Source organism: Pseudonaja textilis, chromosome 1 (assembly GCF_049901715.1).
Source record: "Pseudonaja textilis isolate UNSWEBS1 chromosome 1, rPseTex1.2, whole genome shotgun sequence".
In the NCBI taxonomy this organism is placed as follows: domain Eukaryota; kingdom Metazoa; phylum Chordata; class Lepidosauria; order Squamata; family Elapidae; genus Pseudonaja; species Pseudonaja textilis.
In genome coordinates, this window is record NC_141990.1 from 232,826,956 (window position 1) to 232,843,536 (window position 16,581).

The 16,581-nt window shown below is 38.9% G+C and overlaps 1 protein-coding gene across 6 annotated transcripts in view; it reads right to left on the bottom strand.

The window, feature by feature from the left end:
- Positions 1–433: 433 nt before the first annotated feature.
- Positions 434–16,581, bottom strand: part of CHID1 (chitinase domain containing 1) — a 109,739-nt gene continuing 93,591 nt past the window's right edge. For all 6 annotated transcript variants that reach the window (XM_087920950.1, XM_026706597.2, XM_087920949.1 and 3 more), the window contains 3 exons: positions 3,745–3,825; positions 1,261–1,303; positions 434–680 (listed from right to left, as the gene is read on the bottom strand). In XM_087920950.1, the coding sequence (XP_087777076.1) occupies positions 582–680; positions 1,261–1,303; positions 3,745–3,825 (223 nt within the window). In that variant the 3' untranslated portion in view covers positions 434–581. The remainder of the gene's footprint in view (positions 681–1,260; positions 1,304–3,744; positions 3,826–16,581) is intronic.

The window sequence follows — 16,581 nt, forward strand, 5'->3', positions numbered from 1 at the left end:
CCAAGACTTGGCTTAAATTCACCCTTATTTGATACTGATTGTAATTAACAATGAGCAGCCTAATTAAACTCAAAATTGTTTAGTTTATTTTAGACTCAAGTATATTTGAGAATCAGTCTACTTCAAAGCACCTAATAATTAATTGTTACAACCTGATGTGTACTTGGAGGCCAATTCTACTGAACTCTTAAGATTCTACCAGATTGGAGCACAAGCACTACTCTTTGAATTACCTTTAAGCATGATAATGATTATGGTTATATACCATCAAGTCATTTTTGACTCCTATTGACAATGCAGATAGATCTTCTCCATGCATAAAAAATGGAAAAATAAACATGTCTTACCTTTCATTGTTGCTGGCTTTCAGCACACCAGTATTGGTGTCTCTCTCTGCTTTAAAATTATTCATCTACACACAGTACAAGAAAGGCAATACCTCAAAAGATATCCTTTATTGGAAAGTCTGAAGCAGATTTCATATAAATTATATAGTCGCCACCCCAAAATAAATGTCCTGCCCACATTGGCCCCCTTCATTTGACTGAAGATGAAGAGTCAGTGAAGAAAAGAACATTTTTTTAAAGCAAATCATAAAAATAATCCAAGCCTTGGCCTAATTCCCAGATAGCGATTCCTGTGCCCAGTTTCTTTGCAAGTTTTAACCGCAGTTGAATGGACTGCAAAACACAAGAGAAACATTATGGATTATTAATTTTGCTGAATATACTCTTTAGGGATTGATGGATGGTTTAGGGGGAGAGGTTCACAGAAACAAAAAAAAATCACATATCATAAACAGCTTTCATTTATTATCAGTACAAACCATTAAATGAGTTACAACTTCTACAAATTGCCAGTTAATAATCTGTCAATTTATTCCTCGACAGAGGGAATGTAGCTACTCTATTTTACTAACAAATGTACTGGCCTTTGAACATGAGTAAAATAGCTTCATGTTTTGAATAGAGATGCATACACATCTGTCAGTTTTGGCATCTTTCGGTTTATTTTTTTCCCTCTTAAATTTCTTCTATTCCAATTCCACTGCCAATTCCATTATACCTTTTTAAAAGTTTCCAACCATACATATTTCTGTGTATATGTTTCCCTGTCATATGCATTTATGCTCAGAGAGTTGCATCTCAAAATAATGAGAATTTGGAAGCGCATTGGATAAAATGTTATCAAAATGCAAAGTAAATTCTTTCCAGTTCCTAGTTATGGTGCACCCACTCCATTAAAATCAGATTAGCATACCTTCAAAGTTGGGTAGAAGACTATATGCTTGTTTCCTTTACTTCTGTGGGAGGCCCAAGGAATAAAAGAGAGAGAAAGAAATAGTGTAGTTAATATATGATTCTATAGATAGATACTCTAGTGACAAATACATCTGCTATTTTTCCCTGCAATGTATTTCCTTCCACAAAACCAGAGGATAGGATTGAGGTAGGAGACTAAGCATGAAAAAAAGAATATAGGACAAGGTTTGTGGCTTGAGAACATCTTATAATTAGCAAAATAATTAACAACATTCTACAATTTGAAATGCTACATTAAATGCATAAAATATTATTTTAACCCATGGTAGTGGTTCTCTTAGTTTTTCCTTACTTAGCCTGGATTTCTTGCAAAATAAAGACAGATAAATTTTCCAGCTGAGATGCTTTTCAAATAAAGTCCTTCAGCCTTTCTGATGGGAAACAGATTGAAGGCAGTCAAAACTTCCTCAAGCAAAATATCAAAAGGGAAAGAATTCACTGTGCTTTAAAAACAAGCCAATCTTTGTCTAAATCATTCTATTTCTTTAATATAGAATGGGAAATGAGAGGAAATCACCACTTACAACCATCCAAGAAGGATGGGTATGGAATGCAAAGTTTTCTGAAAAAAGTCATTTCTCATATTCCAGAGCTCTGCTCAACATTGACTTCTTGGCTCTTACGCCTTCAACATAGGACCAGCCTAACAATTTGTTCCCCAAATCCCACATTGGGGCCAAATTGCAATGTAGAAAATAGTGTATTTCAGCAGGGAAATGGCACCAGATTTATTTATTTGACCACCCCTCTTAAGTACAACTCTGGTTGGCTCACAACAACAATAAAATCCAAAAACTATAACGTGAGAAACCACAAAAACATAAAAGCATAAAACAAACAATAAAACTAACCCTAAGCCTAACCCTAATCAAAACCTGGTGCCTACTTATGCCTTTACGATGTCCTACTGTCAACCATGAAGCAGATCTGGCCAAAGCCATCTTGAGGCTTCAGTGCTGCCACACTGGAGCGAGGGATAGGGAGGGTGGGATTAGAGATAGCTGGGGTTGTGTAGTCAAAATAAAATACTTTCTCTTGGCAACCAAGGATGTTTTCATACCTTGTTCTGACCAAGGCTTCCGAGACCATAATTAAGCACACACTTAGTTAAAACAACTCTTGTTTTATTTCAACACTGGGAATTATGTTCATTCCCAGCCCATAATGAGCCCCAAACAGTCCCTCAAGATAAGCATCCACCTTTCTCTCCTTTGAATCACTGCCAACAACAAAAGTGCCAAATGAACTATTAAAAAAAACAACCAAAGTACAAAGTCCACACAGAGCTTCAAGGATTAATCCAAACAGAACGAATGACTTTGCTTCCTACAAAGGTTTCTTCACCTTTGCCTGTCTTTTATACCTTATGGGAGGGGTAATCACCTCCCAGCCTTATTCCTGAGTTGCCCCTTTTGTCTTAGCTGCTCTTGCCTTCTAGCAGCTCTACACACATGCAGACTGTGGGAACAGACTCCCCTGGTTCCTCGGCCTGCCAGACTCTGGAGTCTGTTAGCACACCACTCCCAGATGGTCCTGGCTCCATCTCTGCATTGGACGTAGGACCCTCGTCTGAGTCCTCTCCAAGCTCCCGGACTGGTCCCTTTTCTTCCCCACTGTCCAATTCTGCTGCCGTCTGCACAGGCTGCTGGCAAACCACAACACACATGGCCAGAGGAAGGTGAAGTGATGTCACCAGACCAGCGGACACTGCATTGATTGGGCCATGTGACTCATTGTTTGGGGTTGAGAGGAAAACTTTTACTTTTAATTAGGTGAAAACCAAGGGGCCCAGAGTTGGTTTACATCAGATATGTGCCAATATGGTATTTCCAATGAAGCTATTCTTTGAGGAATCCACCTGCCTCGGAGTGTTTGCTTGTGATGGATCTATTGCTTGGAACCCTGACACCTACCCTGACGTCTTTTTCAGATCTGGATCAAGAAACCATTCTGGACTGAGTTTTTCCCTTGAAAAATAGGTATGAGTTTAGTTCTGTTTTCTCATAAAATGAAACCTTGAGAATAAACTAATATATCTTTTGAGCTTAAAGGAAGTTTTAAATCCAGTTGTCAACAAAAAGAGTTAAATGTGTTACATCCAGTTCTCTCACATACAAATGCAGCCACATGTAACAATAGATTGGATTAATATGAACAAGTGTTAGTACCTTCATCTACAATCAAATCATCTTATTGTTTTTTACATGATCAACATGTACTTGACATCTTATCAGTAAAGATTCTGCTATTTATCCAATTTCTTAATAACCAATATTTTTGTACTGTTTGAAACTTTTAAAAGTAAACAAGATGTTTTATTTCTCTACCTTCAGTCAAAAGGTCATTCTTCCATGAATTTAGATTGTTGAACAGCAGTTTTCCATTTATTGAATTTAATGAACAATAAATAATAGTGACTCACTTTTTATATTCCAAGTAGTGTTCAGCAATTTTTTCAGTCCAGACTAATTTAGGCTTGTGCTCTTTTAATATTTCAATGTATCTAAAAAAGATTTTGTAAAAAAAAAAAAAGGATGAACATTTCTGAAGTCAAAGATTTTCCTCCCAGAATTTGTGTATCTTTATTTAATACTGGATAAAATCTTCCAACACACAATATATAATGCATGATGTTCCATTGCATTAGCTCTACCACCACATGACTGCACATTCCAATTAACTCAGGAATAATTCACTCATTATGTTTAAAAAAAATATTACTCTGATTGTGAAAAAACCCCACCTCCCTGTAGAATGGGAAACATTTTGCTATATACTCCTCCTTTCATTAAATATTCTCTATTTCTGCAAGTATTTAGTGGGGATTTTTTTTAAAAAAAGCTTTTTATTTCTTTTTTTCATAGTCCCATCTTAGCTCTTTTATTGCTAAATGAAAAAGCATTGCAGTGTTTAATCTATTTCCATAATCCTGTGGTTTTAGTTCAACACTGGATAATATGTTTATCTAAGATCTTTACAAATTGCTATCTTATACTCACACTCTACCCAGCTGTAATAAAATCTAATGGATGACCTCTTCTTTCTTTTTAATTCCATGATGTTCTTCAGAGTGGATGGCCTTTATACTCTGCCCTCTATAGTATTAAAATGCCAGCAAATATTCTCTGAAGGTCAATAGCATTTGCTTATGACAAAATTCATCATTATTAACTTTCACATTCGCCTTCGTTTGAACTGTTACAACTTTCTTTTCTCTATCCTCTCTCTGGGAAGCTGAAGATACACACTAATCTTGGTTCAGGAAGCAGTGTTTTGAGAATTTGTGGAATTGAATGAATGAATGAAAAATCTTACTCTAACAATGTATCTCTTAAGGGGTTCTAGGAAAGCTAGAAAGTACCAAGAAAACATAGTACAGTATTAGTATCTGGGGCTATTTAACTGTCAGAGCATTTTTTGGCATGAAATACAACTCTAGAGGTGATCCCATTTCAATTCTTTGAATCCCAAAACTGGGAGGAAAGGCTGTGATGGTTGTCTAAATCTCTGACACAAGTTTCAAGCTCAGATCTTATTTTTCTGTACTACTTCAAGGCATCACCGCCCATACAGAATAAATTTCAGAGAAATACAATTTTGTTATTGGGGACCAAAAGTTCTGGTTATCCAGGCTGAGCAAATCTGCAGATCTCTCCTCATTTTTACATGAATTACTCATTTTTCATTTTCTAAATCCTCCTTAAATCATCCCTACAATTAACATAAGATACTGCACAGAAGAATTTTTCTACTTGTAATTATATTCAGAGCAATCAACCTTAACTATATATTTTACTAAACTCCTCTTTCCATTCTAAAGTAAACTGATTTCCATCAAATAATAATCAGCTTAGCTCATCTGAAATTTCAACTGATACTATGAATATGTTTGCAGAAATGGAAAACTGCAGGGTTTTTTTTTAAATACATGGCAGCAGCTTAATTTTCAAAAATGTAATTCTAAATAGAAGCAAAGTTTTTATAATTGATGTTTGAAGCCATATTTGACATGAACCCACTATGCTATCTATTGATACAACAATGTAAAGATAATTAAAGTCCTCTGCATGACCAACATCACTATTGAAAGCCTTGGAAGGTTGGAAGGCTGAGTCAACCTTGAGCTGTCAGGATCGAACTCCTGGCTGTGGGCAGAGTTAGCCTGCCTTACTGCATTCTAACCACTGTGCCATCGTGGCTCTGTATATTATTGAAAAGTGGTGGTGATGGTGAGGCCATTACAGAGACTCCCTCTGGAAGCAGATTATATGGGCTCCTTCCAGTGTGGCTCCGTGCCTTGGCATCGGATGAAAATTGCTGTAGTCGCTCTTGTGGATAACCCATATCAGGACCTTGATGGGGGAAAAGTGGGCCTCTTGATGGATCTGTTGCATTCAATAAACATTGATCATGATTCAAAAACAGCTCCATATTTGACTTTAAATAGGGTGGCACTGAAAGAGCAAGTACACAATCTGGGAAAGGGGAAGAATCCCCCTGGATTTGTGGCACCTACTGAAACAAGTGAAAGCCATTAAAAGCAGAGCTTATCTGCAAAGCGTCTGGCACCTCAGTTCTGACTTTTCCTGGACCACAACATTTTTGCATCAATACCCCTCAGGTTTATCACCTGCACTTGGATTACTGCAGCTAATCATATATGTGGCTGATCTTCAAGATGATTCAGAACTACAGTTGGTAGAACAAAGTAACATACATTTGCACGAATTGCATTAGCTTATGGTAGGCTTTGGGTGCAATTCAAGGTACTGGCTGTCATGTATGAAGAGCTCTGTCCCAGCTAGCTCTCTAGGAAAGAAAGATGTTTGATTCCATCAGTAGGTTACAAGGCTCTTTTACTAGAGACAACTGGATGCAGCAAAAGCAAGGTCAGATCTGAAACTCTCCCTGCTTTGACCAGTTTGTCAGTGCCCAATAGGATGGTAGCTGGATTTCAGAACAGGACACTTTGAGAAGAAGTTAAGATTCCATTCCCATGTCCTGGCCACCCAAAAGTCCTTGAAGGTGGGCCAGATGAAACTGGTTTCACACCTCTGCTTCCTGTCTGTGCTGGTCTCTCCTCCCATCCTCCTTTTAAAAGAGGTCCTCTTCCTCCCCATCCCCCTCCCTCTCAGGACTGTGGCAGGGTGCAGTACAAATGATGGGGGGGGGCAGCCTGACATGTTTGTGGTTTGTGTAAGAGCGAAGAGCTTTCCAAAAGGACATGATAAAACTGCTGGCAAATAAAGAATGAATGAGTGAATGGTCAGGAATGTTATTACTTCATGTTATGCATTTGTGCTCTCCTTTAAGGTGTTAACTTTGTTTTAAGATGCCTAGAACTGTTTGGTGATTCAGTAGCATGCAAGTAAAGATAGCAAACAAAATGAAACAGAAAAAAAAAGAGTTAATTATTGGAACTCTATAAGGGCAGTATCACAGGTTTCCATAGAATACAAATGAAGTAGTGTTTTGTACAAGATGGTCAATTTAACAGAACATATAAAAATTTTATACCATGCTCATCACATTTAGAATACTGTAAATCTTGAATTGATTGCCTTCACTCCATAATGAAAGAAAGCATACTGTATATAGGATTGAGATTACAGAAGGGAACCCATCTTTTACTTGGAAGCAACCCTTGTTTCTGTTTCCAACATTACTCTTGAAACCACTTCCCACCTGCTGTTTCAAGGAAAGAGCAGATTAAGAGACATATGTCTTTAGCAGCCTCCGTCACCTCAGACCAAGCACACATTCTTCCAACTTGCTTAAGCTCTGAAGATGGGTATCTTGTAGAATCATCTTCTACATCTAGTTCTGTTAGCTTTTGATTATTGCAAGTGGTAGGCCATCGACTTATCAGATTCCAGAGTACAAAATCAATGTCTTTGGGGAGGGAGGATAAACTGAAAACACACACACACACACATACCTGTTTCCCATCTTTGCTCTTACATTATGGCATTGACTGCAATGAAAAAGTAGCAAGCTCACTGACAGCTTACTATGATGTTGACAAGAGTTTCTGAATCTGGGCCAGACATCTTAGATTTTCCAGAATCTGAATTTAAGATGACTCAGTGATAAAACTAACACTTTATCTTGTCTTGCCTAAGTATGTCGATTACTGCTTAGCCTGTAAATTCAAATTCCCGGAATAAAAGAGTAGACCCAGATTAGTTTGGGAACAGACATTTGTTTTATTGTCATTACAGAGAAGTGAGTTGTTGTTGTTGTTGTTGTTATTATTATTATTATTGGAAAGCAACATAAAATTATTGCCTGTGCAATATTTCACCAAGTATGTCATGGCACAGGTAAGATGCGTCTGCTGAGGGAAGAAGGTAGCTGTGGAGCTGTTGCTAGTTCTCCGAAGAGACAGGAAATATGGTGGCAGATGTGGGTAAAAGAAAAACAGTCTAAGTAGGTAAAAGGCTGTTCCTTTTTATAGACATACGTGATTCCCAGGGTGTATTTTATAAGCATCTTTTAGCTTTTCAGTCTGGCCCTGGTGCTGCTGAATATCAAGTCATTAAAGAAACCTCTCCAGCACAAGTTGATATGTGTTACTGAATCAGAGTTGGCTGGGGCTTCTGGGAATTTCCTTTTTCTACTGGAAGATTAAAATGGCAGATATTCTCTATGTTTAAATAGAAATGTTTGAGGCGAGATAGCTGTATAATTTACGAGGGGGAGAAGGCTGCTTTAAACATAGAAATATATGCATAAGCATTTCTATACTACATGCTTATATTGCAGAGGCACTAATCTTTATAATGGATTTTAGAAACTTCTCCTCCTCTTTACAAGTCTTATCTTGCTTCAGTTTTGATTTCACATAGTTTTACTCTAATTCATTTATATTGATTGGAAATGAAGACACGGGGTTAGCAAAAAAGGAACAACACTCCTCTTTAAATATTTGACCCAAAGAAAATTACTAATTCAGCCAGATCCATAAAACAGCACACACTCTAATGCATTTAAAATGAAAGACAGGGCCCATAAGATAAAGGATTTATTATTATTGTTGGATGGCAGGATTTATACAAGATGGGTGTAAAAAATGCTCAAGTTCTAAAACATTCCAGGAAGTCAGTAATTGACAAAGGACACAGTAATTTAATAACTATGCATGACTTCAATTCTCAGCAATGGAAAATATTTCAATATAATTTTATGGCAACCAAAGGTGAAACATACAGGCCTATATTTTCAGCTCTCACCTATTTTCTTCTTCTTTTTCTAGAACCTTTTATTATCTTCTTTCCAACTATTTTATGGTCCAGTAATGGGGAAAAATAAGCATATAAAAAGGAATGGATGCCCCATTTTGATAAAGTGATGTCAGATGTCAGCAATGTTTTTGTTTCCTCAAATAATCCTGGGATTGTTCTTTAACAAGTTTCCTTTGAATTCTCAGGGTTAATTTACAGCTCTCTTCAGGGCTGTTCATAAGTAATAAAAAGAAAGACAACATGGGGGCCACAATGGAAAAAAGGAGTGGGGCATCACACATAACAAGGGGTAAAGTTTCAACCATGTGGTCATGGCCATGATTGTGGCTTTTTTGAGATCTCCCATGCATGCCCCTGCCTAGTTCGTAGAGTCACAACTGGAAAGCAACACACCTGCCATATTTACTTCTTAAGTACCTACTTCAGTACTAAAGCACCTGGCTTGCATTCAATACATCAGTGTTTCTCAACATTGGCATGTTAAAGATGTGTAGAATTCAACTCCCAAAATGCTGGCTGGCTGGCTGGCGGATTCGGTAAGTTGAAGTCCACATATTATAACTAGTCCTTGACTTACGACCACAATTGAGCTCCAAAATTTCTATTGCTAAACAAGAGAGTTGTTAAGTGAGATTTGCTCCATTTTAAGAACTTTCTTGCAATAAGTGAATCACTGCAATTGTAGGTAACTAACACGGCTTTTAAGTGAATCATGACTTCTTCATTGACTCTGCTTGTCAGAAGGTCAGAAGGTCACAAAAGCTGATCACATGACCCCTGTGACACTGCAACCATCATAAATGTGAGACAGTTGCCAAGTGTCCGAATTTTGATCAGGTGATCATGGGGATGCTGTTAATGGTCGCAAGTGTGAAAAATGGTCATAGGTCACTTTTTTTCACTGCCGTTGTGACTTTGGTCACTAAACAAACTGTTGTAAGTCGAGGACTACATGTACTATCCCGAGCAGAGGATTAATATTTGTTTCTTTCATTTTATATGTATCCTTTACTGCAAAGTATTCCTAAAAGCATACAGTCTGGGTGGAACTTCTTTTTGTTAGAAAAAAAAATTGTTCCCCACTGTACAGGGACACCGTAATAAATGATACAGGATATGACATTTAAGTTATTGAATAAACAGCATGAAAATAACATCAGTTGCCCTTTCAGCAAACTAAATCAATGATTCAGAAGTTCTACCAAAGAACGGGATTCAACACCTTACAAAAGTATAATTTTTATCTACTTAATCATTTTTTTAACCTAATCAATGACCATATAATTATTGATCTTCATAACCGAAGATCTCAAAGTACATATACAGCGCTTGTGTCTCATCAATATTCACACCTGGATTTCTTAGGATACTTCCACACATCCACCATTTTCACTGTCTGATCCTTGCAAAGCAGTTTTGTCATGCCCCTGTTGGAATCTGATTCAGAGGGGGAGGTTGAACAGCTGACAGGGAGTGGGAGTGTGGCTCTGGTGGCTGTGGAAGAAACTGGGGAAGGGCACAGTCTGGCTGGGCAGAGCAGGGAAGAGGTAGAGCAAGGGAGAGGACATTCAGAGGAAGACCCAGGCCCACCCCCTCTTCATCCTAGGGCACGCATGGAGGAACGAAGAAGGGAGCAATGTGAGTTATGTGGGAGAAAAGGGCCCTGATTCCCTTCATTGGCTGCAGCTGGGAAAATGGGATTTAAAAAGGGCGTTTGCGCACAGGACCTTGCTGGAAGCAGAGCGTGAATTACCTTTGTTTGCCGAGGCTTATCTGGGTTCTGGTATCCTCCCAACTATGTGTGTTTCATTAGCTTTTGAAGTCTGTAATTCCTTATCCTGCCCTGTCCTATTAATTGCTGCAGCATGGTTTGTGTTGATTTTTATTTATAATTATATGTACTTTGGGTTTGGAGTGAATTTCCACCCCTTAAAGACTGTTCCTGGGAGAGTTTTCTTCTCCAGCTGAAGATAACTGGACATTAAGGGTCAAGTTGGAGGTATTAAAGGGATTTTACCTACTTTTGTGACTTTGTTGCTTTTGTGCCACACCCTGGGGTCATCACAAGTTTGAAATCAACCTAGTTTCTCCCCAGTGCTATCAGTCCGGTGGTGATCCAGCAGTTAGAATGCAACACTGTATTGCAGGCAAATTCTGCCCACAGCTTGAAGCTGGATCCTGACATGGTTTAAAGTTGACTCAACCTTCCATCCTTCCGAGGTCAGTAAAATGAGGACCCAGATTGTTGGGGGCAATATGTGACTCTGTAAACCACTTGGAGAGGGTTGTAAAGCACTATGAAGTGGTATATACAGTAAGTCTAAGTACTATTACCATTGCTATATGCTATGATAGTCCTCATTTAGCAACCACAACTGGGACTCGCAACTCAATTGCTAAAATGAAGCAGTTGCTAAGTGAAACTGCAATAGTGCTTAAGATCTTGCATTAGCTTTCTTTAGTTTTGCAGACCTTTGAAGGTTGCAAATGGGAAAACTGATTGTAAAGTTACTTCCCCATCACTGTTGTAACATTATTAAATGAGGCAGTTACTACATAAGGACTGCCTGTGATCAGTTCTCTTCCAAGCTGTGCAAAAATGTTATTCAGTGCCCCACCCTCACAGCTGCTGCAGATTTCAGAGAAAAATCTCCTCTGAAAGAAAGGAAAGGAAATAAATAAATTAGTATTTTTCCTTTGCATCTGTGTTGTTAGTCTGGACAATTACATGAGAGATGGCAGAAAGAAAGAAAGAAAGAAAGAAAGAAAGAAAGAAAGAAAGGAAGGAAGGAAGGAAGGAAGGAAGGAAGGAAGGAAGGAAGGAAGGAAGGAAGGAAGGAAGGAAGGAAAGAAAGAAAGAGAAGAAAAGAAAAGAAAAGAAAAAAGAGAAAGAGAAAGAAAGAGCCATCATATAAAAGCACAAACACTTAGCTATATCCTACCAACAGCCTAGCAACCAATTGGTTTTCCCAGCCTTTCTAATCAATTATATTCAGAAACTCCAGGAATTCCATTTTAAAACAAACTGGCCTTCTCCAGCTAGTTTGACTATTTCTTTCTTTATTCTTTATTGGCCAGGTGTGATTGGACACACAAGGAATTTGTCTGCAGTGCATAAGCTCTCAGTGTACATAAAAGCTATAAGTGATAAATCATGATCAGAGTCATCATAAAAATAAATTCATCATAAATCGCAAAATAAAACACTTAGTGATAATCATTGGATACTAAATAAGTAATCAACATAAATCATATTAGGAAACTAAATAAAACAGTATAAACCATAAAGATACAAGCAACAAAATTATAGTCATAAGGAGAAAAGGAGCTTGGTAATAGGAAAAATGAGAATAATAATACAGCCTTACTAAATAATTTGACAGCATTGTGGGGATTAGTTGTGTAGCAGAGTGATGGCATGTGAGGGAAAAAACCGTCCTTGTGTCTAGCTGTTCTGGTGTGCAATGCCCTATAGCGCCATTTCTTGGGTAGATGTTGAAACAATTTTTTGTTTCAATTTCTACCCTCAAAACTATTTTTATAAAATATTTTCAGATTCTTACAACTTTTCTCCTCACATAGCAGGTCAGGCAAAGAGATGTAATTCTACCTTTTTTTCCCTTTTGCCAGGAGAGATCAGTTGATTTACAAACAGCTGTACTGCTTGGGAGGTTTCAAGTGACTGCTTTGCACCAAGAAAGGCTCATCTAAGGTCAGGAGCTGGAACCTAGGAGAGACGAAGGCTTCCACCCATAGGGAAATGGAGGGCCCAAAAGTTCCAGCACTGCAAAAGAGCTCAGATTTTCTCCAGTTTGCAATAAATCAGTACAGAGAAGAGCTAACTCAGCCCTTGAAATGAGCCAACTTCATCTACACAGGCAGAACTGTTTCGAACTGGCAGAAGAACTGCTAAAGTTACACCCAATATTTCTTCAAACAGCTCAGGGAGGCAATGCAGCAAAAGGTAGACCTAACCTCCTTCTCTAGCTTAAAGCAGGTACAAGCAAAACTGATGCTCTCCAAATGCTCTGGATCAGCTATCATTCATTGCAGTCATAACACATCTTTTTCACCCACATATCCTTGCCGTCTTCCTTTTTCATGTAAATTTCTCCAATTCATATTTTAGAAAGCTAAATTTCCCTTAGGACTGCTTTTAAAATACCCTTCAAGAGCATTTTACTCCCACCCACCCCCATTTTTGTGTGTAATTTTCAGGAGTAAACTATTTTTCACAAATACTTTTATGCAAACATTTTTTTTAGCTGAAGATAGACAAACAATAATGAGCTCCATCTGTGTTGCTGTCTGTGCATAGTGCGGTTTGTTTTGATGGATACTTTGTTTGACAGCTGCCCACTTGCTAAAGTTACACCCAATATTTCCTCAAACAGCTCAGGGAGGCAATGCAGCAACAGGTAGCCCTAACCTCCTTCCCTAGCTTAAAGTAGGGACAAGCGAAACTGATGCTCTCCAAATGCTCTGGACCAGCTATCATTCACTGCAGTCACCTTGGTTAATGGCAAGGGATGGTTGAGTCTAAAACAGGGATGTCAAACTCATGGGGTCACGGCGGTGTCATGTGATGCACCGGAACTTTTCCGCCCTTCGTTAAACCAGGCGTGGGTGTGGCCAGTGAGAGACACATCCAGCCCACGGGGCGGGAGTTTGACAGCCTTGGTCTAAAACATCTGGGGAGCAAGAAGATGCCTCTTTAAGAGCTGACAATTGTTTCAGTCAGTGGTGGGTTTCAAAAAAATTTTCCTACCGGTTCGGTAGCGTTTGCAACTCATCTTCTGCTGCAAGCTCTGTGTGTAAAACAGCCGATTCTGTTTTGATGCTGATGCTGTGTGATGCAATCAGCTGTGCCATGTGAAGCAGCTGAGGTTGAAAAGCAGGAAATAAAGGTCAGTATAGAGCCGGGGCAGGTGGGAGGACCCAGCAGCTGATCATTGGAGCGAACTGGTTTGCTCACAGATGATCCTCGGAGCTACTTGGCCAAACCAGTAGAAAATACCACTACTAGTTCCTGTGTGCAATCATAATGGCATCAGGGTCAAATGATGGAAAATTTAAAACCATTAGAAGAATTGAAATCTTTTGATATCACTATATGTGATGAAGTTTTGGCAATTTCACCCTCAAGCTCTCACCCAAGCATACTGAAAACTCAAAAGATTGCACAGTATTGAAGATTCCAGCCATTAAAAATATTTCATGTAGGGATTGGGCGGGAACCATTTTAAGTTTGTTGGCTTTAAATCAGAAATGTCCATGTTGCCAGCCTCTAATTTAAAGAATCCAGGGACAGATCAAACCAAATATAATAGTAGGACCGGGCTTGTTTTTACATAAAAAAGCAATGTTCTTATGTATTCATGAAAAAAAAATCTGTTTTTAAAAAAGGTCCCTATCTCCTCCTGATTAGCTGATTATTCAGGTCTTCAAAAGCATGTGTTATTGACTCTTAATTTAAATTTTAATCCCTTCAGTGGTGGAAAGATAGCTCCCTCTAGTGCATAATTGCTGCAAGTAACTTTGAGAAATTTACAAAGTGCTAAACAATTTCAAAGATAAAAGGCTTATAGCAAAAATTCATTAGTGCAAAGGTCTCCAACCTTGGCAACTTTAAGCCTGGAGGACTTCAACTCCCAGAATTCCCCAGCCAGCAAAGCTAGCTGGAGAATTCTGGGAGTTGGAGTCCTCCAAGCTTAAAGTTGCCAAGGTTGGAGACCCCTGTACTAGGAAACACACTTTTGTAGTTCATCCCTCATGTAACCTACCTTGGTTCGCATTATGTGTTGATTAACGAAACAGCAGTTTCAGAGGGCAGGAGGCCAACAAGATAAAATTCAGTTTATAAAGTGAATAATGTTATAAACTGTTATCTAGGTGGTCCTCATTCATTCAGCAACCATTTGAATTTACGATAGCTCTAAAGGGATATACAACCATGTCTGAAGTTATGGCTACTGCAGTCCCTCCCCGGTCATGTGATCAAAACTTGGATTCCTGGCAGCTAACCCAAACTTATAACTTCCCTCACATGCATCCCTCCCACTCCAACATCCCTTTTGGTTGCTCTCCACAGCAGTATTAATTGACAGCACTGGAGTTGAGGCTGAAGCAGAAGCCAGGGGCCTTCAGAAGTTTCAGGCAGTTTCTCCTGCCCTCAAGCCTCTACTTCAACCCCTGTTGCCTCTGAGAAATGCTGCCTTAAGCTACACTTGGGCCAGCCCATTCCTAGCATCACTGTGCAAAGCCCAGTTTCTCCCACCAACCTGCCTACCAGAGTCCTGCTGCGCTCACCTTTACTGTTTTCCTCCCACTGTTGACAAGGGGTGCCCAGCCTGACTCTATTCCATATGATCTAGCCGTTGGCTACACCAGGCTGCCCTGAGTCTGCTCACACCATTCTCCCAATTGTGCACCCCATTCTCATGATGCTTTGGGAAGCTTTTTAAATCTAAGTCGAAGAACAGGGTGCCTACCGTTCTCCAAATAGTTTGCCAGTTCTTGTGAGAAGTTTGAATGCTTGGCTTGCTTTTCTGTAGTTAAAAGAGAAGCTTCTTGCTGTTTGATGGAAAGAGTGGATGGGTTCAGCTCATAGGACATGCTTTCTGATCTAAAAACTAATTAAGAAACAACCAGTGCTTTCCTAGCACAGTGCAACTAGTTGAGGTTGTCTTTGTCAACCAAAAATGTAATTGCCTTTTACACACAGTAACACAAACAGATTTATAACAGATTGAAAATTTCAAATATCAAAAAAAAATCAAACAATATAATAACCCGAGAATGGGGTGAAGTAATTTACCAGATAATCATGAAAAGTGAATGAATAAGCAAGGGTATAGTTATGTCAGCAAGATCATGTTGGCATTTCCAGAAACTAATCCAGTCCCAGATTTACAGTTGTGCTCATGAGTTTACATACCCTGACAGAATTTATGATTTCTTGGCCATTTTACAGAGAATATGAATGGTAACACAAAAACTTTTCTTTCATTCATGGTTAGTAGTTGGCTGAAGCCATTTATTATCAATCAATTGTATTTACTCTTTTTATATCATAATGACAACAGAAACTACTCAAATGACCCTGATCCAAAGTTTACATACCCTGGTGATTTTGGCCTGATAACATGCACACAGGTTGACACAAAAGGGTTTGAATGGCTATTAAAGGTAACTAACCTCACCTGTGATCTGTTTGCTTGTAATTAGTGTGTGTGTATAAAAGGTCAATGAGTTCTTGGACTCCTGACAGACCCTTGCATCTTTCATCCAGTGATGCACTGACGTTTCTGGCTTCTGAGTCATGGGGAAAGCAAAATAATTGTCAAAGGATCTGCGGGAAAAGGTAGCTGAACTGTATAAAACAGGAAAGGGATATAAAAAGACATCTGAGGAATTGAGAATGCCAAGTAGCAGTGTTCAAACACTACTCAAGAAGTGGAAAATGAGGGGTTCTGTTGAAACCAAACCATGGTCAGGTAGGGCAACTAAAATTTCAGCCACAACTGCCAAGAAAATTGCAAAGAAAAATGCACAAATAACTTCAGGTGAAATACAGGACTCTCTGAAAACATGTGGTGTGGCTGTCTCAAGATGCACAATAAGGTGGCACTGGAATAAAGATGGGCTGCATGGTCGAGTCACCAGAAGAAAGCCATTACTATGCAAATGCCACAACGTATCCCGCTTACAATATGCCAAACACCACAGAGACAAACCTCAAACCTTCTGGCACAAAGTCATTTGGAGTGATGAGACCAAAATTGAGCTTTTTGGCCACAACCATAAAGGCTACATTTGGAGACGAGTCAAGTACACCATTCCTACTGTGAAACACGGAGGTGGATTGCTGATGTTTTGGGGGTGTGTGAGCTACAAAGGCACAGGAAATTTGGTCAGAATTGATGGCAAGATGAATGAAGTATGTTATCAAAAGATACTGGAGGAAAATTTGCATTCATCAGCCCGGAAGCTGCGCATGGGACGTACTTGGACAT